At 39.0% G+C, this 25,370-nt stretch overlaps 2 protein-coding genes across 2 annotated transcripts in view; both read left to right on the top strand.

Annotated features, from left to right (window-relative positions):
- Nucleotides 1–11,441: 11,441 nt before the first annotated feature.
- The window catches only part of LOC131995751 (uncharacterized), a 134,190-nt gene continuing 120,261 nt past the window's right edge, over nucleotides 11,442–25,370 (top strand). The window contains exon 1 of the mRNA XM_059364728.1: nucleotides 11,442–11,452. The gene's annotated coding sequence lies outside the window, so the exon portion shown is untranslated. The remainder of the gene's footprint in view (nucleotides 11,453–25,370) is intronic.
- Nucleotides 20,703–21,612, top strand: LOC106091577 (uncharacterized). The gene has a single exon (XM_013258135.2). The coding sequence runs from the start codon at nucleotides 20,822–20,824 to the stop codon at nucleotides 21,527–21,529; it is 708 nt and encodes a 235-aa protein (XP_013113589.2). The 5' UTR covers nucleotides 20,703–20,821; the 3' UTR covers nucleotides 21,530–21,612.

Below are 25,370 nucleotides of genomic sequence, written 5' to 3'. Positions count from 1 at the left end.
GTATGGTGGAAATCGGTCGCTAACCTGATATAGCTGTCATGTAAAACCGATCTGGGGTCTTGATTTCTTAGGCCTCTAGAGGGCGTTATTTTATCCGATTTGGCTGAAATTTTGCATGACGTGTTTTTTTATGACTTCCAACAACTGTGCTAAGTGTGGTTCAAATCGGTCGTAACCTAATATAGCTGCCAAATAAACCGATCTGGGATCTTGACTTCTTGAGCCTATAGAGGGTGTATTTATTATCCAATTTGGCTGACATTTTGAACAACGACTTTTCCCATAACCTTCAATATGCGTGTCAAATATTGTCCGTTTCGGTCTGTAGCCTGATACAGCTCCTACATAAACCGATCTCCCTATTTTACTTCTTGAGCCTCTAGAGGGCGCAATTAGTATCCGATCTGGATGAAATTTGGCATGACGTGTTTTGTCATGATTTCCAACAACTGTGCTAAGTATGGTTGATAACCTAATATAGCTGTCATATAAACCGATCTGGGGTCTTGATTTCTTAGGCCTCTAGAGGGCGTTGTTCTTATCCGATTAGGCTGAAATTTGGCATGAGGTGTTTCGTTATGTCTTCCCACAACTGTGCTAAGTATGGTTGAAATTGGTCGATAACCTTATATAGCTCTCATATAAACAGATCTGGGGTGTTGATTTCTCAGGCATCTAGAAGGCGCTATTCTTATCCGATTTGGCTGAAATTCGTCACGACGTGTTTCGTTATGTCTTTCAACAACTGTACTAAGTATGGTTCAAATCGGTCGATTACCTGATATAGCTGTCATATAAACCGATCTGGGGTCTTGATTTCTAAGGCCTCTAGAGGGCGCTATTCTTATCCAATTTGGTTGAAATTTGACATGACGTGATTCGTTATGTCTTTCAACAACTGTACTAAGTATGGTTCAAATCGGTCGATAACCTGATATAGCTGTCATATAATCCGATATGGGATGTTAACTTCTTGAGTCTCTAGAGGGCGCTATTCTTATCCGATTTGTCTGAAATTCGTCACGACGTGTTTCGTTATTACTTCCAACAACTGTGCTAAGTATGGTGTAAATCGGTCGATAACCTAATATAGCTGTCATATAAACCGATCTGGGGTCTTGATTTCTTAGGCCTCTAGAGGGCGTTGTTCTTATCCGATTAGACTGAAATTTGGCAGGACGTGTTTCGTTATGTCTTGCAACAACTGTACTAAGTATGGCTCAAATCGGTGGATAACCAGATATACCTGTCATAAAAACCGATCTGGGGTCCTGATTTTGTTAGGCCTCTAGAGGGCGCTATTCTTATCCGATTTGGTTGAAATTTGGGAGAACGTGTTTCATTATGTATTCCAACAACTGTACTAAGTATGGTTAAAATCGGTCCATAACCTGATATAGCTGCCATATAAAGCGATCTGGGGTCTTGATTTCTAAGGCCTCTAGAGGGCGCTATTCTTATCCAATTTGGTTGAAATTTGACATGACGTGTTTTGTTATGTCTTCCAACAACTGTACTAAGTATGGTTAAAATCAGTTAAAATTAGCCTCTAGAGGGTGCAATTATTATCCGACTTGGCTGGAATTTTTTACAACAGTTTCTCCCATGACCTTCAACATACGTGTCAAATATGGTCTGAATCGGTCTATAGTCTGAAACAGCACCCATATAAACCGATCTCCCTATTTTACTTCTTGAGCCCCTAAAGAGCCCAATTTTTTTTCGAATTGGCTGAAATTTTACACAATGATTTCTACTATGGTCTCCAACATTCAAATCAATTATGGTTCGAATCAGACCATTACTTGATATAGCTTCAATAGCATAGCATTTCTTAACTTTTATCCTTTGTTTGCCTAAAAAGAGATACCGGGAAAAGAACTCGACAAATGCGATCCATGGTGGAGGGTATATAATATTCGGCCCGACTGAATTAGCACGCTTTTACTTGTTTATACTTCAAATTTTTTTTTAATTATAAAAAATGCCTTCCTTAATATTTAAACACCGCCAAAAGGACATATCGTGACTCATCGGCTTCACAAGCTTTCACTTCAACTAAAATTAACCTCGCTTATACAGTTTTATGTTGGGTTATCTGGTATTTTAATTAAAAGTTCCTTCCTATAACTCTTTTTACTATTTCTCTTGCTCTGGTTCTCTTCCTCATTCAAATTGAGTTGCTTGCATTAGCCATAACAAAAAAAAAAGCAGCAGCAACACATGAATCGAATCACGTTCAATATCTAATGGCCGCACCATTGCCACTAAAGACATGGCAGTTGGTCATAAATGCCATTCGGCTACCTCCATTATGAAAAATCAACGAAAAGCATTTGAATTGGGAGAAAAGCAAAATGGGTATGCGGCGGAAATGTTTACAGAAAACCAAAACAAAGCATCAACCCAGAAAATCAAAAACAAAGCAAATCGGGTCAAAACGTCAGATTATAACCCAGGCCAACATATTTTGGTAAGGATTTTTTTTTATTCTTTTGATGTCAACAAAAACATCGGCATCAACAATTTTGGCATAATAATAACACTTAAATAACATTTGAAAACATGAATGACAAAAGCACACGCGCTCAACACACACACATACACAGACAAACTCACAGTGGGGCTCAGACACAGAGAGATCCCACAATAATGATGACAAAGATAAAACCGCCGTTAGAGAGTGTGAGTATGAGATGACTGTGTTTATGGGGGGGAGGTGGGAAGAATGAATGACTTTTCTAGGTATTCGTAAGAGCTTCATTTGTGTCATCAGCAGACTCCATTCATTGGAATAAACTCAGATTTTGCATATCAATGTGTCGGGGTATCCTTTTTTTTTTTTTTTGTTTCTATTTTTGCTGTTGTTCTTGTTTGTGTGGCCATTATAAAAGGTCTTTGGTATCAAATCATCATTCTATTTTGCTATACCTCCATAGCTATGATACCTGCATTTGTCGTTTTAGACAAATGCCAGTGTAGTCTGGCATCATTTTTATTGTAATTGATGTCAGGATTAACAAGAAGAATTCATTTTTTTGATTGGACGGCCAATGACATTGAATTAGACATTTGAGGAATGGTAAAAAAACATAGACCATAGAAAAAAACAACCTCAGAGCTATTGAAGTTGGAAAAAATAGGGAGCTGACGGGTTTTTGTTGAGTACAGAATTTCTTGTTGTATACAAAATGGCGGGCAATAGTTGGGCAAAGCTGATCTTTTATACTCTGCCCTACCCACCTTGTTTAAGCAGACTAAGTCGTCAAAATTTAAAATTTATAAAAATTTTCAATTCAAGTTTTAGCTCAACGACAAGAGGCCTTCTTTTTCTAGCCGAGTCTGAATGAAGTGCCGCTGGGTAATATTTTCTGTTCAAAAGCTTATATATCATATAACCATATATAGGGTGATTTTGTAAGAGCTAAAGGAAAGTTTTTCAAATAAAAAAAAACACATAAAATTCAGAAAACTGCATGAAATCTTTATTTGTATCGATAGAACGGTTGTCTGTATAGACATGGGCTTAACATAGCCCCACAAAAAATAGTCTAAAGGCGTTAAATCGCACGATCTAGGCGGTCAATTCACCGGTCCCGAACGTGAAATAAAATGTTCACCGCACTCGGCTCCCAATAAGACCCTTGTTACGCCTGCTGTGTGGCATGTGGCATCGTCTTTTTTAAACCGCATGTCATGCAAGTCAAGGTCTAGCATTTTGAGCAAAAACAAAACTGGATATCACTTTACGATAGCGCTCACCATTCACAGTTAGGTTACGATTCGTATTATCTTTGAAGAAGTACGGGCCAATGATGCCACCAGCCCATAAACCATACCAAACTGTGACTTTTTCTGGATGCATTGGGAGCTCTTGCAATGCTTCTGGCTGATCTTCACTCCAAAATCGAAAATTCTGCTTATTTACGTACCATTGAGCCAAAAATGAGCTTCGTCGCTTAACAGAGCACGCATTTTGATAATAAAATCGAAAAATTAGTAAGCGTTGTTCGATTGTAAGACGATTCATGGTTAAATTATAGATTTAAGATGTTTGACAGTGAAACAAGACACGAAACATGAGTGAGCTGTTTAAACCAGTGTTGCCAAGAAGATAATAGCTATTGGGTTGCCCAAAAAGTAATTGCGGATTTTTCATATAGTCGGCGTTAACAAATTTGTTTACAGCTTGTGACTCTGTAATTGCATTCTTTCTTCTGTCAGTTATCAGCTGTTACTTTAAGCTTGCTTTAGAAAAAAAGTGTAAACAAGTAAAAAGGCGTTAAGTTCGGCCGGGCCGAACTTTGGATACCCACCACCTCGGGTATATATGTAAACCACCTTTCGTCAAAATCCGGTGCAAAACTCATAACTTATGACCCATATCAGTTATATCAAAACATGTTCCGATTTGGACCAAATAGTAATAAGTACAGTAGCTATATCTAAAAATTAACCGATCTGAACCATATACGACACGGATGTTGAAAATCCTAACATAAGTTACTATGTAAAATTTCAGTGAAATTGGGTTATAAATGCGCTTTTTAGGGGCAAAGACTTTAAATCGAGAGATCGGTCTACATGGCAGCTATATTCAAATCTGGATCGATCTGGGCAAAATTGAAGAAGGACGTCGAAGAGCCTAACTAAACTCACTGTCTCAAATTTCAGCGACATCGGACAATAAATGCGTCTTTATGGCCCCAAAACCTAAAACCTAGATATCGGTCTATATGGCAGCTATATCTACATTTGGACCGATCTGTGCGATATTGCAGATGTATGTCAAGGGGCTTAACTTAACTCACTGTCCCAAATTTCGGCGACATCGGACAATAAATGAGCATTTTATGGGCCCAAAACCTTAAATCAAGAAATCGGTCTATATAGCAGCTATATCCAAATCTGAACCGATCTGGGCCAAATTGAAGAAAGATGTCGAGGGGCCTAACGCAACTCACTGTCCCAAATTTCAGCAAAATCGGGTAATAAATGTGGCTTTTATGGGCCTAACACCATAAATCGAAGGATCGGTCTATATGGCAGCTATATCCAAATCTGAACCGATCTGGGCCAAATTGACAAAGGATGTCGAAGGGCCTAACACATTTCGCTGTGCCAAATTTCAGCAAAATCGGATAATAAATGTGGCTTTTATGGGCCTAAGACCCTAAATCGGAGGATCGGTCTATATGGCAGCTATATCCAAAGCTGGACCGATCTGGGCCAAATTGAGAAAGGATGTCGAAGGGCCTAACACAACTCACTGTCCTAAAATTCAGCAAAATCGGGTAATAAATGTGGCTTTTATGGGCCTAACACCATAAATCGAAGGATCGGTCTATATGGCAGCTATATCCAAATCTGAACCGATCTGGGCCAAATTGACAAAGGATGTCGAAGGGCCTAACGCAACTCACTGTCCCGAATTTCAGTGGAATCGGATAAAAGATTTGGCTTTTATGGCCCTTAGACCCTAAATCGGAGGGTCGGTCTATATGGCAGCTATATCCAAATCTGGACCGATCTGAGCCAAATTGACGAAGGATGTCGAAGGGCCTAACAAAACTCACTTTTCCAAATTTCAGCAAAATCGGGTAATAAATGTGGCTTTTATGGGCCTAAGACCCTAAATCGGCGGATCGGTCTATATGGGGGCTATATGAAGATATAGTCCGATATAGCCCATCTTCGAACTTAACCTGCTTATGGACAAAAAAAGAATTTGTGCAAAATTTCAGCTCGATATCTCAATTTTTAAAGACTGTAGCGTGATTTCAACAGACAGACGGACAGACGGACAGACGGACGGACATGCCTAGATCGTCTTAGATTTTTACGCTGATCAAGAATATATATACTTTATAGGGTCGGAAATGGATATTTCGATGTGTTGCAAACGGAATGACAAAATGAATATACCCCCATCCTTCGGTGGTGGGTATAAAAAAGTATATTTGATTAAAGTTCATTTTAAGTTTTATTAAAAATGCATTTACTTTCTTTTAAAAAATCCGCAATTACTTTTTGGGCGACCCAATACTTATCACAATTTATATAAATCGATAATTTAATTTAGTTTAATCAGGGCTGGTCTGGATCATATTTGATTCAGGTCCCGACAACTCGTATACAAGTCGGAGAATGGCACGCTTAATACAAGACACTGCATTAAATTCCAGCGAAATTGGGTAATAAACGCAGATATTATGGGCTTAAGACACTCAATCGCCAGATCGGTCCATATGGCAGCTATATCTCAATAAAGTCCGATCTGAGCCATATTTGGATCGGTTGTCAGGAGGCTAAAAACAACTCAATATTTAAAATTTCAGCGAAATCAGATAAAAATTGCGTCTTTTATGGGCCTAATACCCTAAATCGGCAGATCGGTCTATATGGCAGCTATATCTAAACATAGTCCAATCTTAGCTCACCCTTTTAGTGTGGGTCAGCTAAGATTGTAAATGGAGCATATCGGTCCATGTTTAGATTAAGCTGCCACATAAATATATCTCCCTATTATACTTCCTGAGCCCTTGGAGAGCGCAATTCGTATCCGATTTGGTTGAAATTTTGCACAATGACAATGTACAATGACGTATTCTATGACATTCCACAGATGTACCAAGTATAGTCCGAATCGGGCCAAAACCTGATATAGCTACCATATACAACGATTTCCCTATTATACTTCTTGAGACTCTAGAGGGGGTAATTTTTAAACGATTTTGCTGGAACTTTGCACAATGACTGCTCCTATGACCTCCTACATACGTGAAAAATATGAGTCTAAAACCTGATATAGATCCCCTATTTTATAGCCAATTCTTGTCAGATTTCGAAATTTCCATAACGACTTTTCCAATGACCTTCAACATACGTGTTAAATATGGTCTGAATCGGCCCAAAACCCGATATAGCTACCATTTAAACCGATTTTACTTCTTGAGCTCCTTTAAGGCGCAAATCTTATCCGATTTAGTTGAAAGATTGCGGTTAAAGTTCCAATAGCATAGACATTTTTCTCCCTTATCCTTTGTATGCCTAAAAAGAGATGCTGGGCAAAGAACTTAACAAATGCCATCCTTGGTGGAGGGTATATAAGATCCGACTTGTTCAATAAAACTTAAAAAATTTTATGTTAAAACTCAATGAACTCCTCTCAAATTACACCCACACAGTTCTTGACATCTCTACCCTGACTATAGCATAAAATGAAAAAAAAAATTAATAACAACGAGATGAGTTCAAACGAATGTCATTTAAATAACAGATGACCATATGTCATAATGAACAACTCCAGATTCAAAGCACCACATATGCATGTCGTCTGTATACAAAAACAAGTAAGAGCTTGCTTAGTTCGGCCGGGCCGAATCTTATATACCCTCCACCATTGATCGCATTTGTCGAGTTCTATGCGCGGTATTTCTTTTTAGACAAACATAGAATATTGAATAAGAACTGTTATGCTATAGGAGCTATACCAAGTTATAGTCCGATTCGGACCATAAATGAATGCTGAACATTGAAGAAGTCATTGTGTAATATTTCAGTAGCCTTGTAGGGGCTCAAGAAGCAAAATCGGGAGATAGGTTTATATGGGAGCTGTATCAAGCTATAGTTCGATTCAGACCATATTAGACATGTATGATGAAGGTCATGAGAGAAGCCGTTGTACAAAATTTCAGACAAATCGGACGAGAATTGCGCCCTCTAGAGGTTCAAGAAGTCAAGGTCCCAGATCGGTTTATATGGCAGCTATTTCAGATTACGGACCGATTTACGCCATACTTAGCACAATTGTTAGAAGTCATAACAAAACACCTCATGCAAAATTTCAGCCACATCAGATGAGAATTGAGCGCTCTATTGGCTCAAGAAGTCAAGACACAAGATCGGTTTATATGGCAGCTATATCAAAACATGGACCGATATGGCCCATACTTAGCGAAGTTGTTGGAAGTGATATCAACACACTACGTGCGAAATTTCAATAAAATCGGATAAGAATTGCGCCCTCTAGAGGCTCAAGAAGTCAAGACCCAAGATCGGTTTATATGGCAGCTATATCAAAACATGGACCGATATGGCCCATACTTAGCGTAGTTGTTGGACGTGAAATCAAAACACTACGTGCTAAATTTCAATAAAATCGTATAAGAATTGCGCCCTCTAGAGGCTCAAGAAGTCAAGACCCAAGATCGGTTTATGTGGCAGCTATATCAAAACATGGACCGATATGGCCCATACTTAGCGTAGTTGTTGGAAGTGAGATCAAAACACTACGTGCTAAATTTCAATAAAATCGGATAAGAATTGTGCCCTCTAGAGGCTCAAGAAGTCAAGACCCAAGATCGGTTTATATAGCAGCTATATTTAGTTATGTACCGATATGGCCCATACTTAGCGTAGTTATTGAAAGTGATATCAAAACACTACGTGCTAAATTTCAATAAAATCGGATAAGAATTGCGCCCTCTAGAGGCTCAAGACGTCAAGACCCAAGATCGGTTTATATGGCAGCTATATCAAAACACTGGACTTATATGGCCCATACTTAGCGTAGTTGTTGGAAGTGATATCAAAACACTACGTGCTAAATTTCAATAAAATCGGATAAGAATAGCGCCCTCTAGAGGCTCAAGAAGTCAAGACCCAAGATCGGTTAATATGGCAGCTATCTCAAAATATGGACCAATATGGCCCATACTTAGCGTAGTTGTTGGAAGTGATACCAAAACACTACGTGCGAAATTTCAATAAAATTGGATAAGAATTGCGCCCTCTAGAGGCTCAAGAAGTCAAGACCCAAGATCGGTTAATATGGCAGCTATCTCAAATCATGGACCGATTTGACCCCATTTACCAATCGACCTACACTAATAAAAAGTATTTGTGTAAAATTTGAAGCTGCTAGCTTTACTCCTTCGGAAGTTAGCGTGCTTTCGACAGACAGACGGAGGGACGGACGGACAGACGGACGGACAGACGGACGGACCTGGCTATCGATCGACTTAAATGACATGGCGATCAAGAATATATATATGTTATTGGGTCTTAGACGCATATTTCGAGTAGTTACAAACAGATTGACGAAATTAGTATACCCCCATCCTATGGTGGAGGGTATAAAAAGGTGAGGAATTGAAGCTACCGTCGATAATATTGAGTGGCGAACAAATAGGTGCTTTTGTTCATTATTACCACCATGTCATGAATGCCATGTACAATTAAAGGAGAGACAATACATTTGACGATACATATGTATGTGCATAGAGACAACAAATAATTTCAATACTCTTATGGCATGGATGGCGCCCATCGCCATTGCAAGTTTAAATTACATTTGAATGCATAAAGTCAATTGACGGCAAAGTTTTCATGCAATGCCAGGCCACATAATGGGTCATGGCTGTAGAAAGAATTTAAATGGGGAGGGAGTTTTAAAGATAATTATAATAAAATTAAATAATTTTGATTAATGAGGCCTATAGGAGCTAATTCATTTAAATCGAAGGGAGTGATAATAAGATGTTTAAGTCTATTTGGAATGAAGGATATTATTGGGGTATGTATGGAAAGTCATGGAGTACTTTAAATATCAACCAACATGGGGGATATACCAACTTAGAAAACTGTATGGGCCGTTTGATAGGGTCCATCCGTCCGCCTGTCCATCTTTCCATCTGTAGAAATCATGAAAAAAATTTTAAATATTAAGATATTAAGATGAAACTTTGCGCAGATAACTTTCTTATACCCACTATCATATAATAGGGGGTATATTAAATTAGCTGCTCCGTTTGTAACACCTCGAATATGCGTCTAAGACCTCATAAAGTATATATAGTCTTGATCATCATGACATTTTAAGTCGATCTAGCCATGTCCGTCCCCCCGTCTGTCCGATTGTCTATCGAAAGCACGCTACTTTTGAAGGAGTAAAGCTAGGCGCTTTAAATTTTGCACAGATACGTACTATAGGCTGGTTGGGACTGAAAATGGGCTAAATTGGTCCATGTTTTGATATAGATGCCATATAAACCGATCTTGGTTATTGACTTCTTCTTGTGACATTATTGACATTGTGTCCGCAATAACTGTGCAAGCTGCAGGTGTTGGTCAGCTTTGTCTCCTGGATCACTGCAACCATTTTGTTCTTCCGACTCATAAAATTCACAATCTCTTCAATCTTGCCGTGGAGACCATTGCAATTCAATTGCAAAAATGATACACTTCCCGGAACTGGTCTGGCAATATTGGGGCTGGGATGCTGATGCTCACATAGTTCGACGACGAGAATGCAGAAGGCGACAACGTCGACGCTTGTGACCCACTGCTCTCTATGTTCGTACAGCACCTTGCCCAATATTCATTGTGACTATACTCCCGTTGTTGCTGTTGTTGTAGCCACATTTTCATGTGGAGGTGGCGATCCTCGTCAAGCTCCTGTAGGTGATCAAGCTCGTTCCGGTCCAAAGGACCGATCGCCGCGGTAACAGAGTAGCCATTGGTTATTTAAAAGCGCCAATAACTCGCCTTGTCATATCGAGCATCATAGGCACCCAGTACTTGTGCCAGAACCGGTGCCATCTGGCCTCTCACTGAGACACTCCGCTCAACACCGCTGATCATCCGTGACTGCCGCCGCAGCTACTCCGTATGGGGAATTCCACTATCCGCAACCTCCGCACGGGACAGTCAGGGGGGTCACATAGTCCGAAGACGAGGACGCAGAAGACGACGACGACGAAGCTTGAGACCCACTGCAGTCTTGCGACATATTCAGTGCGACTATACTCCCGTTATAGGTGTTGTTGTTGTAGCCACATTTTCATGTGGAGGTGTCGATCCTCGTCAAGCTCCTGTAGGTGAGCAAGCTCGTTCCGGTCCAAAGGGCCGATCGCCGAGGGAACAGAGTGGCCATTGGTTAGTACTTGTACCAGAGCCGGTGCCGCCCTGCCTCTCACTGAGAATCTTCGCTCAACACCACTGACTGTCCGCTACTGCCGTTGCAGCTACTCCGTATGGAGCATTCCACTTTCCGCAATCTCTGGACGCAGCTAACCTTCTCGTGACAGCAATGAACCTCACACAGATCGGACCTCAATGTATCGGCCTGTGTGGTGCTCAAAGTTATTCCATGGAGGGATACTCCCGTAGTGATTTAAGGCCGGAGCAAGAACGGAAATGCACCCAATCCATGTAACGGTTGCACCTCATCAACACCGACCGATGATGGAGACGGGGTTCTTTTCAGCCCCGTCACGCACCAGAAGCGTACGGAGAAGGCACTCTGGGTTGTGCCTTTCTCATGACGAAAAAAGGGCAAACACGTTAACTGAGACGGCAGCCCTTGCCGATGAAGGGCTGCCGTTGGGTCAATCCGGAGCGTACTACCGATTGCCATGGGATGGAATGGAGTATTTCTGCTTTGTGTTTGGTCGGAGTATTCTGCAAAACAAATTTTGCAAATTTTCTATGGAGAAACCAATAAGGAAGGGCAAAAGTCGAGCGGTGCCGACTGTAGAATACCCTACACCTACCCTATAAGTACAATGTGGGACCTATATCCAATTCTGAACCATTTTTGATGGACCTCGGCGAGCAACAAATGCTACATGATTGCAAATTACTCAAAATCTGACGAGCATATAAATATATGGGAGCTATATCCAAATCGGAACCGATTTTTGAGAAATTCACCTGTAATATAGGGAGTCATAAGAAAATCGTTCCTGCCAAATTTCGAGAAAATCGTTTTACAAATGACCATATTATTGCAGCATTACTGCAAATCGGACGAACATTAATATGAAAGCTATATTAAAATCTGAACTGATTTTTTCCAATTTCAATAGGCTTCGTATCTAGGCTGAAAAACACGCCCATACCAAATTTCGAGAAAATCGGTTAACAAATGACCATTTTATTGCAGCATTACTGAAAATCGGGCGAACATATATGTGGGAGCTATATTCAAATCTGAACCGATTTATTCCAATTTCATTAGGCTTCGTCTCTAGGCCGAAAGACATGCCCATAACAAATTTGAAGACGATCGGATGAAACTTGCGACCTGTAGTTTGTACACAAATTAACATGGACAGACGGACATAGCTAAATCGAATCAGAAAGTGATTCTGAGTCGATCGGTATACTTAACAATGGGTACATCTCTCTTCCTTTTAGGCGTTACAAACTAATTCACTAACTTATAATACCCTGTACCACAGTAGTGGTGTAGGGTATAAAAATTTGCTGGAAATTTTCTATAGAAAAAAATAGCTGGAAATTTTCGCCAAAAGTCTCTATTCTCCGTTAATACAGAGTGATCCATATATTATACGAAGGACCGTTCTCTCAAACACACGAAGTACTTTCTGGTTTACTTTGGTGGTACATTCCTGCAAAGTCGTATCAATTTTGCAGGAATATCAAACTCAATCATAGCTTGAAAAACCTTTGGGGTTATCGAAGCTCACTTTTAAGTTGACAAAAATATAGCAGGTGTCAGTTTGTCCTTCCTGGGTCTTTTCCAGGATTAGGCGCAGCGTAAATATCTGGTCTATGATGGATTTACCAAATCAAAAGCCACATTCATAGGTTCCGATTATCTCATTGATATTGAATTTGCTGCGAAAAATGTCACAGTGACATCAAATAGATAAACAATTGGCTATGTTCCTGCTTTTTAGCCTTCATTACCAAGGACCCTTAGCAACAAAACCCTCAAACACTCCAAGTACTATCTGGTTCACATTGGTGGTACGATCCTGCAAATTCGTATCAATTTTGCAAGAATGTCAAACTCAACCATATCTTGAAAAACTTTTGAGAGTACGGGGTTGTCGAAGGTTGCTTTATAATCGGCCAAAAGATGGCAGGTATTGGTTTGTCCTTCCTGGGTCTTTTCCAGGATTAGGCACAGTGTAAATATCTTGTCTATGATGGATTTACCAAATCAAAAGCCACATTCATAGTCTCCGATTATCTCATTGACTCTAGATTTTGCTGCGAAAAATGTCACAGTGACATCGAATAGATAAACCCTTGGCTACATCCCTGCCTTTAGCCTTCATTACCAAGGACCCAAGGAGCAAAAAAAAACCCCCACACAGCGACAGCTACAGAATTACAATCTGACTGTGAAACTTCCTGTCAATAGAGAGACAACTTCATGGCACTTAATGCCACAATCTGGTGGAGGTGTCTGAGCGTGAGCGAACATGTAAACGAGATAAATTGGCTTACAACCGAGACATGCCATTTACACCGATAGTGGCGTCAGCAAAAGCTTACGCATTTACACGCACATATACATTGACATATATTCTCCTCAGACACACGCACATGTTAACCTAGGTTCGGTAGCTGAAGCAGCAGCGTGAACGCAAAACGTTTCCCTTTCCCCTACTCTGCAACTGTCTGCTAAGTTGCGGGCTGATGGGTTACGACAAAGTTCAGTCTTGTGGTATTCTTGGCAAAAGTTGTTTCTTGCACATGGAGTTCTTTGATACTTTTTGGCAGCTAAGTCACACAATGACTTCCAACTCTATTAGCGTTTCGAAAAAGTTGTTTTTTCTCTCTCCCGTTTTTAACTTTTGTGATGTTGCAGAACTCGTGAAAAAAAAAACTTTAGAGGAAGCCGCATTATGTGTATGAAGTGAAAATGAATGCATATCAAATGCCAAAATGCGGAAAATAGCAACTAAATTAACGTCAGAAGTCAGGAGGGAAAAAGAGATATATTATTGAAATGTTTCTTTTTCTCTATACTAGCCGAAACGGGCCCGCCTCGCTGCACCTTCTTTAACTCTCTACTATATTTTTAGGGTGGGGACACTTCGCCCTGAATGCGGATATCGATTTCTTGCCATTGTAGCCAATGACGCTGAACGCGTTTGAATCCTGGCGAAAACATCCGACAAAGCGGTGTTTATCCCTTCTTAATGTAGGCGACATTTCCGAGGTACAATGCCATGCATAGTCATTTACAAAATTTTCCCCAAAGAGGTGTCGCACTGCGGGACGCCGTTCGAACTCCGTCCCTTATCATTGAGTTTAAACTTGAATCGGAAAGCACTCATTGATGTTCTTCCTTAGGGTATTGTTCTCATTAGGGGAGGGATGGCACCTCAGACATTTCGACTCAAATATGAATATCAAATTTGTGCTGCGCTTCCAAATCCCTTTAATTTGAGGCCCATATTGCCATAGCCGGTAAATATGAACCGTTTGGAGGGTCTTTGGGGCTTTTGGGCCAGTACTTTGCGCTGAAAATAGATATCAAATTCGTTCTTTATTCCCAACGGAAATGATGTTCAGTTTCAGGGAAGCTTAAGGGGGTACCCCAAAAACACTTGGCTCCAAAATTGGATATCAAATTAGTTTTCTACTCTCAAATACCTTTCATTTGAGTCACATATTGTCATAATGGGTCAAATAACCCATTAGAGGTATCTTTAGGAGGAAAAGCGCCATCTAGACTTGAACGGAAATTTTAATATCATATTCGTTATCTGCTCCCCAATAGCTTTCATTTGAGTCCCATATAACCATTCTCGGCTAATATGCTCATTTGGGGGTATTTGGGGGTGGGCGACCTCCCATTACTCGGACCTAATGTTTTATGCCATATTTGAGTCTACTACCTAATACTTTTCATTTAAGTCCCATATTGACATGAACTTCGAGAAGTTTTGGGGTTGGGGGGCCCGGCTGTGTACTTGGTCCCAACTTTTAATACCATATTCGTTTTCTAGTCTCCAATATCTTTCATTTGATACCCTTACTGTGTCCATCGGACCACTTTCGGATATGGGCCTTTTTTGGGGTAAGGGGGAGGGACCGCCCAAAAATTATATAGCCTATGTTTCCTTCCAGACAAACGTACGCAATCTGTGAAAATTTTAAGAAAATCGGTTTAGCCAAGTATCATATAGCCATAATGGGTCTAAAGGCGTTTTTGAGGGGTGGCATGACCAACTATACTTTGATCTGATTTTGTATGTCAGATTCAAAATCTACTCCCGAATACCATTCATTTGAGCCCCATATTGAAATGAACGTCCACTATGTCTGTTTCAGGGAGTTTTGGGGTTGGTTTGGCCCGATCGGTACTTAGACTCAAATTTTAATACCATATTCGTATTCTACTCTCCAGTACCATTCATTTGATACCTATATTGTCCCAATCGGTTCCCTTTGGATTTTGGGTTGTGTTTTTGGTATAAGAGGGAGGGTCCGTCCCCCTTCCGATACCGAAAAATTATATAGCCTATGTTTCCTTCCAGACCAACCTACACAACATGTGAAAATTTCGAGAAAATCGGTTCTGCGGGTTTTCAGTCCATACGGAACAAACAAACCGAGTCCCATATATCCGTGTTTGGCTAATGTGCCCATTTTGGGCGTTTTTGTGGGAGTGGGGTGACCCCCTATACATCGCCATGAATTTGTATGCCAGATTCGTTATTTACTCCCGCATTAATTTTCATTCAATACCCATATTGTCCTTATCGGTCCACTTTTGATTTTGGGTGGTGTTTTTGAGGTAACGGGGGAGAGTCCGCCCTCTTCCGTTATCAATAAATTATAAAGCCTATTCCTACTTCCTGACCATACTCGTAATCTACTCCCGAATACCTTTCATTTGAGTACCATATTGTCGTGATCGTCAAATAAACCAATTTTAAGGGGTTTCGGTCGGGGGCGGCCCCCCAGGTACTTGGACCCAACTTTTATTATGAAAGTCGTACTGTACTCTTCAATACCATTCATTTGAATCCCATATTGTCCCGATCGGTCCACTTTTATTATTGGGTAGTACTTTTGGGGAAAGGTCCACCCCCCTTCCGATATCGAAAAATTGTATAGCCTATGTTTCCTTACAGACCATCCTACACAATATGCCAAAAATTTCGAGAAAATCGGTTCTGTCGTTTTTCAGTCTATACGGAACAAACAAACCGAGTCCTATGCAGCCGTGATTGGCTAATGTGGCCATTTTGGGCGTTTTTTTGTGGGGGGGTGTACATCGACATGAATTTTTATGCCAGATTTGTTATCTACTCCCACATACTATTCATTTGATACCCATATTGTCCTTATCGGTCCACTTTTGATTTTGGTTGGTGTTTTTGGGGTAACGATGGAGGGTCCGCCACCTTCCGTTATCAATAAATTATAAAGCCTATTCCTACTTCCTGACCATATTCGTAATTTACTCCCGAATACCTTTCATATGAATCCCATATTGTCATGATCGTCAAAAAAACCAAATTTAAGGGGTTTTCGGTCTGGGGCGGCCCCCCAGGTACTTGTACCCAACTTTTAGTATGAAATTCGTACTCTACTCTTGAATACCACTCATTTGAATCCCATATTGTCCCGATCGATCTACTTTTATTTTGGATAGTACTTTTCGGGTAAGGGGGAGGGTCCGCCCCCCTCCCTATAACAAAAATTATATAGCCTATGGTTCCTGAAATTTAGTACAGCAGCTTTTTACTGAACATATCGATTTATATACATCTGTCACATTGGTTTGTATACAGCTGTCATATAAACCAATGCTCCGGTTAGACTTCCAAAGCCCAAAGAAGTCTCCACTGTTTAGCATTTTTACCAACAGCCCAAATTTGTGTTCAATTTAGCTGAAATTCAAAAAATGTTGATATTTTACGAAATATTCAATGGAAAAGTTTATAAATCACTGCAAAAAGAGTTACCTAATGTAATTAAACCCCTTATAACGGCTTTCTAAACCACCAGTGAACCATGTTACGTATGATTCATATTAATTAAGAATTCCCTAAGTCACATGGTGCGTATGATCAATATAAATTATTTTATTTTCATATTAAACCTGCCGCAAAACACTCACTTCAACATGAATAACAAATTAAAGCCACCATATATTGTTGCCATATTGACGAGTAGTACAAGCACTCTAAAGTAAGCCCTGACGCACGAGTATAACAACCGCTTTTCACACACTTTTCCATTTTTAATAATTTCTTTATGTTTCCACTTTTTCTTTTCGCACTCGCTCAAGTAGGACTCTGGAGCATTGTTCTCCTTTTTCCGCCTTTTGAAGAGAATGAAAAATTTACAACACTTGTGCCAAAACTACCATAAAAGTTGTTGAGATGGGCGTTTGTGTGGCAACTAAAAGTAGATTTGGCATCACAAAGAATGGCCCAAAAAAGAAAAAAAAAAACAGAAAACAGACAAGCGTTTGTTTGAAACAACACGTACCAACATACGGAATGTAAACTTGAAAATGCACTTTCAATGTTTCACTTCCATCGGATTTAAGAAAAAACAAAATGAAATAAACCCCAACTTCTGTTTATTTCACGTTCATACACAAAAGACTTTTGAATAAAAACAAACAAAAAAATCTAAAATTATACAATTCCATTTTGATACATGTGTTGGGGAGTCCCACCCCCAGTTTTTTGTTTTCTTCGTGGCATGACAAGCTTAAGCACTTTAATTGTTGTGGAATTCACTTGACCGTAACGTAAATTTTTGGGCGAAAATATTGTTTGGTGTAAACGAAAGAAGTCACTGGGAAGCCAAAGGTAATAAAAATGTTAAAACATAAGGAAACCCTTAGAGACAATTTTTTAAATTGAAAATTTCACTAAGCAATTGTCTAAAAACAATTAAGTTGAAAATATTGAGTTGCAAAAAATATTTTGTCTCTATGAGTTTTTAATTTTTCACACAAGATTTGCACTTTAAATTATTTTTTTTTATTTCGTGCGAAATTTTTCGCGCGAAAAAAAAACGGTTAAAAATTTTTGAGTAGAAAAAAAGTTCGCGCCAAAAAAAATTTTACGTATTTTTTTGTCTCTAGTGAGTGCTTAATTTGGAAAAAGAAAAAATTACATCACGCAATATTTGGAGGTCACCGTGGCGCAGAGGTTAGCATTTCCGCCTATGACGCCGAACGCCTGCGTTCAAACCCGGCGGGAATATCAGAAAAATCTTCAGTGGTAGTTAACCCCTTATAAATGTTTGCAACATTTGTGAGGTCTCCTACCACGTTAAAACTTCTCTCGAAAAGGTGTCGAAATGCAGCAAGCCGTTCGGACTTGGAATAAAAAAAGAAAACCCCTAAACACTGAGATTAAAAAACATTTCGCTCAAAAAAAAACCATTAAAAAAAATTTCGCGTCTAAAAAATGTTGGGTATCTTTTTGTATTTAATGAGTGCTTAATTTGGAATAAGAAAAAAAAGGACATCACGAAATGTTTGGAGGCCACCGTGGTGCAGAGGTTAGCATGTCCGCCTATGACGCCGAATACCTGGGTTCAAATCCCGGCTTGAATAACAGAAAATTTTTCAGCGATTGTTATCCCCTTACTAATGCTGGAAACAATTGTGAGGTGTCCTACCATATTAAAACTTCTCTCGAAGTGGTGTCGCTATGCAGCACGCCGTTCGAACTCGGAATTAAAACAAATGCCCCTAATCACTAAGGTAAAAAAAAAAAATTCCGCTCGAAAAAAAAATCGGCTGAAAAGATTTCGCGTCAAAAAAATTTTGCGTACCTTTTTGTCTTTAGTGAGGGCTTAATTTGGAATAAAAAAAAAGTACATTACACAATGTTTGGCGGCCACCGTGGTGCAGAGGTTAGCATGTCCGCCTATGACCCCGTATTTTTTAACTCGTAATAGGTGATTAGGAGTTCAGATTACCGTCCTTGGATGTCGAAGGAGGCGAAGTACCTAGGCATAGTTTTCGATTCGAAACTGTTCTGGTAGAGGAACACTGAGGAAAGAAGCCGTAAGGTACTGCGCGCTTTTTAATCCTGCAGGATGATGTTCGGTAGGAAGTGGGGGGTAACTCCCAGGATGATTTATTGGAAGTATATGGTCATCGTGAGACCAGTACTGGCCTGTGGAGCACTGGTATGGTGGAATGCCGTAAGAAGAGGACGAGTGCGAGGAAGTTCGGGAAGGTCCAGAGACTGGCCTGCGTCGGGATCACAGAGGCTCAGAGATCTGTACCGCAGGCAGTCCTGAAGGCGATGCTGGATTTGCAGCCCATTGAGACTTATATTCGAAACTGCGCCGCCAGGGTCGCTCATAGGCTGAAGAAGCTCGGCATGCTGAAGAAAGATTGTTGGGGCCACAGCTCGGTTCTGGGTTTTATGGATGCAGAGGGTAGACTAAGGAGGAACTCCGACTATCTGGCATCAGTGTCGGCTGGAGTGAGAGCATATGCCATTCAATTTCCTTAGAGGTATGAATGGAGGGCGAATGCTGTACTTGAGGAGGATTGGATTGGGGGTCTGCTCTGATACACTCAATATCAGTATGTCTCAGAGGCTGCCGGACGAGTGTACGGTCTTTCAGGCGGAAGTCTGTGCCATTGCAGTGACCGCAAGAGAAATTCTGGTAAAGGACTTACCGCCCTCGAAATTCAGAATTTATGTGGACAGTATGGCGGCTCTCAAGGCCTTAGGGTCGAGGATGGTAAAGTCGAGATGCGTGGCGGATTGTTTAGAGTCCCTGAATAGGTTCCGGGCCACGATGTGACATGAGGCGATTCCAGGAAAAGAGAGGCCGGATGAGTGCCCCAGGAGGGGTTCGTCTGCGCTGGGCGGACCAGTCATGGGTCTTACCTACATGCGATTTGTCGAGCTACTGAGCACAGTAGAGGAGATGGCCAGTGTTGCGTCGTTGGCGAGGTGGGACTCGATGGATGGTTGCCAGACTGCAAAGGCGCTATTGCCGATCATCGACCGGAGGAGGACGAGGGAGTTGCTGGCGTTCGATAATAGATCGATGAGTACCTTGACAGGGGTCATAACCGGACACTGTGCCATAGGCCGCATGGCGGCGCGCATGGGGACGCCGCACAATGACTTCTGTAGGAGTTGCCTCGATGAGGATGAGGAGGAGACTATTGAACACTTGCTGTGTTCTTGTTTGGATCTGCAGGGACGTAGGCCCTCCTTTGTGAGGAGCCGTTTCTTCTGTGATCTGGGTGAACTTGCGAACGTACCTCTAGTAGATCTCCCAAGATTTGTTGCAGGGATATGATGGTTCCGTCAGAGTGTACCATAAGTTCCGGAGTACGTACTTTTGGGCTTGCGTGGAGATGGGCGTTTCTTCACCCCCGCTCGGGTTCTCCATCTTCTCTATTCGTGTATAACCTCTAGTCCGAAGTCTCGCATCTCGTTCCGACGGGGGGTGCTCTAAGCTCTGGCGTAGGTACATCCGTGCTGGCATGGAGATGGGCGTTTCTTCACCCCCGCTCGGGTTCTCCATCTTCTCGATTCGTGTATAACCTCTAGTTCGAGGTCTCTTATTTTCTTTCTCTTCCCTTTCTTTCTAGGGTACCACAATGGACCAAACTGGCCTCCGAGTGAACTCACATTTGATGAGTGAGCAATCCACTCAACCTTACCTAACCTAATGACCAAATTGGTTTATAACCGGACACAGCTCCCATATTAACCGCCTAATCTGCTGACCTGCAGTTCACAGAACTCGACATATTGGATACATTGGGAAGAATAATCAAGTTTCGGATCGAACGAATAACCTATTTTCGGACCGACCGATAAATAATACTAACAACCTTTTTTAACTGTTCTTCTCTGTTTAAAATTCCAATTCATGATGTATTCCTTTGCATTTAATGTCAACTTGCATGTCAGAGAGAAAAATAGTTTTTTCGGTATACAACGATACAGCAGTGGTACATAACATACAAATATATTGTCTCGGAACAATCATCTTTCAATTCGGAAATCAATTTTGAAAATTTCCAATCAATTGTGAAAAAATGGTCTCATCAATCGCTGTTATCGCTGCCGGCTCTCTGCAATTGATACTGCGCGTCTCATTCTTCATTGAGCAGAAAGCAGGCGTCGCAAATTCTTCAACACCTTCATTGGCCAGTTGGCTTTTTGTGATAGCCATTTTGGATATACTTCTGGATATCTCCATCTTTCCGCTGCGTTATCGGCATTTGCCTTTCGCATTTCAACTGGCAGTGGAGACTATCTTTTCGGTGCTTATGATTGAATTTAGTGCCATGATTTTGTGGTCCACCATTGAGAACATCTGCTGTAAAATGTGCAAATACTTGGCGATTGTGGCCGAAATGCCCCCAAATGTCTATTTGGAATGGGAGAGATGTATACTGGGATTCACTACAACGAGCATGGCATTTACCGTACTCCTATTGACCTTATATGCAACCGATCACCATTTTATAGTCTACAGAAAATCAAAGAGGGCATTTCGCAAAGCTTTTCGATACATGGGTCAATTGTGGCAAAGTGGTGTAGAAATAATATCCAAGAGAAGAGGTGGTGGTGGTGATATGAACAATTTAAGCCATCCAATCGTTGAGCTATGGCATAACAGTAATCAACGGCCCTATGAACGACATTATGATCAGGAAGAAGTGTTGCATAATAAGACATTTAATACACGCAGCCGAAGTCAGAAACGCAGACGCCGCAGTTCAAGCAGAAATAAAAAATAATTGGAGAAAAATTATTTTTGTTATTATATCTGAATCAATTTAATTAAAACAATCATTGTATATTTCTTATATATAAAATTCAATTTGTGTTTGTTTGTGTTTGTATGTTTGTTTGTTTGTTTGTTTGTTTGTTTGTTTGTTTGTTTGTTTGTTTGTTTGTGGGTTTGTGGGTTTGTTTGTTTGTTCCGTATAGACTCAAAAACGGCGGAACCGTTAACCTTCAAATTTTCACAGATTGCGTAGGTTGGTCTGCAAGGAAACATAGGCTATATATTTTTTTTTTTATATCGGAAGGGGGGGCGGACCCTCCCCCTTACCCCAAAAGTACTACCCAAAAATAAAAGTGGTCCGATCGGGACAGTATGGGATTCAAATGGCATTCAAGAGTAGAATACAAATTTCATAAAAAAAAGTTGGGTCCAAGTACCTGGGGGACCGCCCCCGTCCAACCCCAAAACCCCTTAAAATAAATTTTTTTGACGATCATGACAATATGGGACTCAAATGAAAGGTATTAGTGAGTAGATTACGTATATGGTCAGGAAACAGCAATAGGCTTTATAACTTATTGATAACGGAAGGGGGCGGACCCTCCACCGTTACCCCCACAAAAACACCACCCAAAATCAAAAGTGGACCGATAAGGACAATATGGGTATCAAATGAAAAATATGTGGGAGTAGATAACGAATCTGGCATTGAATTCATGTCGAAGTATATGGGGGACACCTCACCCCTACATATACGCCCAAAATGGGCACATTAGCCAATTACGGATATATGGGACTCGGTTTGTTTGTTCCGTATAGACTGAAAAACGGCAGAAATTTTCACATATTGTGTAGGTTGGTCTGGAAAGAAATAAAGGCTATTTAATTTTTCGGTATCGGAAGGGGGACGGACCCTCCCCCTTATGCCAAAAACACAACTCAAAATCAAAAGTGGACCGATTCGGACAATATAGGTATCAAATGAAAGGTATTGGAAAGTAGTATACGAATATGGTATTAAAATTTGAGTCTCAGTACCGATCGAGCCCCAAAACTCCCTCAAACAGACATATTGGACGTTCATTTCAATATGGGGCTCAAATGAAAGGTATTCGGGAGTAGATTTCAAATCTGGCATACAAAATCAGATCGAAGTATAGGGGGTCACGCCAACCCTCAAAAACGCCGTTAGACCCATTAAGACTATATGATACTTGGTTGAACCGATTTTCTTAAAATTTTTATAGATTGTGTGCGTTTATCTGGAAGGAAACTTAGGCTTTATAATATTTAGATATCGGGTGAAGGCGGACCCTCCCCCTTACCCCAAAAACGCCACCCATATTCGAAAGTGGTCCGATAGGCGCAATAAGGGTAACAAATGAAAGGTATTGGAGAGCATAAAATGAAAATTTGGGACCAAGCATCCATTTTGCATATTTTCACTGTGAAAATGTTCTCTTAGTAAGATTTTACTCTGAAAACTATGAAAATTTTTTTTAGTAAATTTTCGCTGTGAAAATTTTCTGAAGTCAATTTTCATTGTGAAAATTTTTGTAGTAAATTTTCACTGTGAAAGGTTTTTTTTAGTAAACTTTCACTGTGAAAAGTTTCTTTAGTAAATTTTCACTGTGAAAATTTTTTTTTTTTGTAAATTTTCACTGTGAAAATGTTCTTTAGTATTTTTACACTGTGAAAACTTTTCTTAGTCAATTTTTGCTGTGATTTGCTGTTTTCTTAGTTAACTTGTACTGTGAAAACTTTTTAGTAAATTCTCAATGTAATTTTTTTTGCATATTTTCACTGTGACAATTTTCTCTTAGTAAGATTTTACTTTGAAAACTGTGAACATTTTTTTAGTTAATTTTCACTGTGAAAAATTTCTTTAGTAAATTTTTACTGCGAAAATGTTTTTTGGTAAATTTTCACTGTGAAAATGTTCTTTAGTACTTTTACACGGTGAAAATTTTTCTTAGTAAATTTTTGCTGTGAAAATTTTCTTTAGTAAATTTTCACTGAGAAAATGTTTTTTGGTAAATTTTCACTGTGGAAAGTTTCCTTAGTAAATTTTATCTGTAAAAAGTTTTACTAAAAGTATATTTTCGCTGTGAAAATGTTTTTTAGTATATTCTCACTGTGAACATTTATTAAAAAATTTATTTAGTAAATTTTCACTGCGAAAATTTTCTTTAGTAAATTTCCACTGTTAAAAAATTTATTTTGAAAATTTTTTTGGAAAATTTTTTTGGAAAATTTTCATTGAAAATTTTTTTTCTTTCGTAAACTTTTTTTTAGAAAATTTTCACTGTGAAAAGTTTTTTTTATAAATTTTCACTGTGAAAATGTTCTTTAGTACTTTTACACTGTAAAATCTTTTCTCAGTAAATTTTTGCTGTGATTTGCTGTTTTTTTAGTTAACTTGTACTGTGAAAACTTTTTAGTAGATTCTCAATGCAAATTTTTTTTTGCATATTTTCCCTGCGAGAATTTTCTCTTAGTAAGATTTTACTTTGAAAACTGTGGACATTTTTTTAGTCAATTTTCACTGTGAAAAATTTCTTTAGAAAATTTTCACTGTGAAAAGTTTCTTTAGTAAATTTCCACTGTGAAAAGTTTCTTTAGTACATTTTCACTGTGAAAAGTTTCTTTAGTAAATTTTCACTGTGAAAAGTTTCTTTGGTAAATTTTCACTGTGAAAAGTTTCTTTGGTAAATTTTCACTGTGAAAAGTTTCTTTAGTAAATTTTCACTGTGAAAAGTTTCTTTAGTAAATTTTCACTGTGAAAAGTTTCTTTAGTAAATTTTCACTGTGAAAAGTTTCTTTAGTAAATTTTCACTGTGAAAAGTTTCTTTAGTAAATTTTTACTGTGAAAAGTTTCTTTAGTAAATTTTCACTGTAAAAAGTTTCTTTAGTAAATTTTCACTGTGAAAAGTTTCTTTAGTACATTTTCACTGTGAAAAGTTTCTTTAGTAAATTTTCACTGTGAAAAGTTTCTTTAGTTAACTTTCACTGTGAAAAGTTTCTTTAGTAAATTTTCACTGTGAAAAGTTTCTTTAGTTAACTTTCACTGTGAAAAGTTTCTTTACTAAATTTTCACTGTGAAAAATTTCTTTAGTACATTTTCACTGTGAAAAGTTTCTTTACTAAATTTTCACTGTGAAAAGTTTCTTTACTAAATTTTCACTGTGAAAAGTTTCTTTACTATATTTTCACTGTGAAAAGTTCTTTTAGTTAACTTGTACTGTGAAAACTTTTTAGTAAATTCTCAATGTAATTTTTTTTTTTTTGCATATTTTCACTGTGAAAATTTTCTCTTAGTAAGTTTTTACTCTGAAAACTTTTAGCAAATTTGTTTTTAGTAAATTTTCGCTGTGAAAATTTTCTGTAGTCAATTTTCATTGTGAAAATTTTTGTAGTAAATTTTCGCAGCGATAAAATTTTTTAGGAAATTTTCTCTATGAAAATTTTTTTGTAAATTTTCACTGTGAAAATATTTTTTAGTAACTTTTTACTGTGAAATATTTTTTTTAGTAAATTTTCACTGTGATTTTTTTTTTGCATATTTTCACTATGAACATTTTTTCTTAGTAAGATTTTACTCTGAAAACTGCGAACATTTTTTTAGTAAATTTTGGCTGCGAAAATTTTCTGTAGTCAATTTTCGTTGTGAAAATTTCTATAGTAAATTTTCGCTGTGAAAAAATTTTTTAGGAAATTTTCGCTGTGAAAAAATTCATAAGGAAATTTTTTGTAAATTTTCACCGTGAAAGTATTTTTTGTTAGTAAATTTTCACAGTAAAATTTTTTTTAGTAAATTTTCACTGTGAAAATTTTTTTAGTAAATTTTCACT

Source organism: Stomoxys calcitrans, chromosome 3 (genome assembly GCF_963082655.1).
Source record: "Stomoxys calcitrans chromosome 3, idStoCalc2.1, whole genome shotgun sequence".
NCBI lineage: Eukaryota > Metazoa > Arthropoda > Insecta > Diptera > Muscidae > Stomoxys > Stomoxys calcitrans.
Note: the sequence above shows the minus strand (reverse complement) of the source record. Positions and strands in the feature narration are given on the sequence as shown.

Coding starts and splice junctions, on each gene's coding strand:
- LOC106091577 (XM_013258135.2), top strand. CDS start 20,822: ATGGTCTCATCAATCGCTGTTATCGCTGCCGGCTCTCTGCAATTGATA.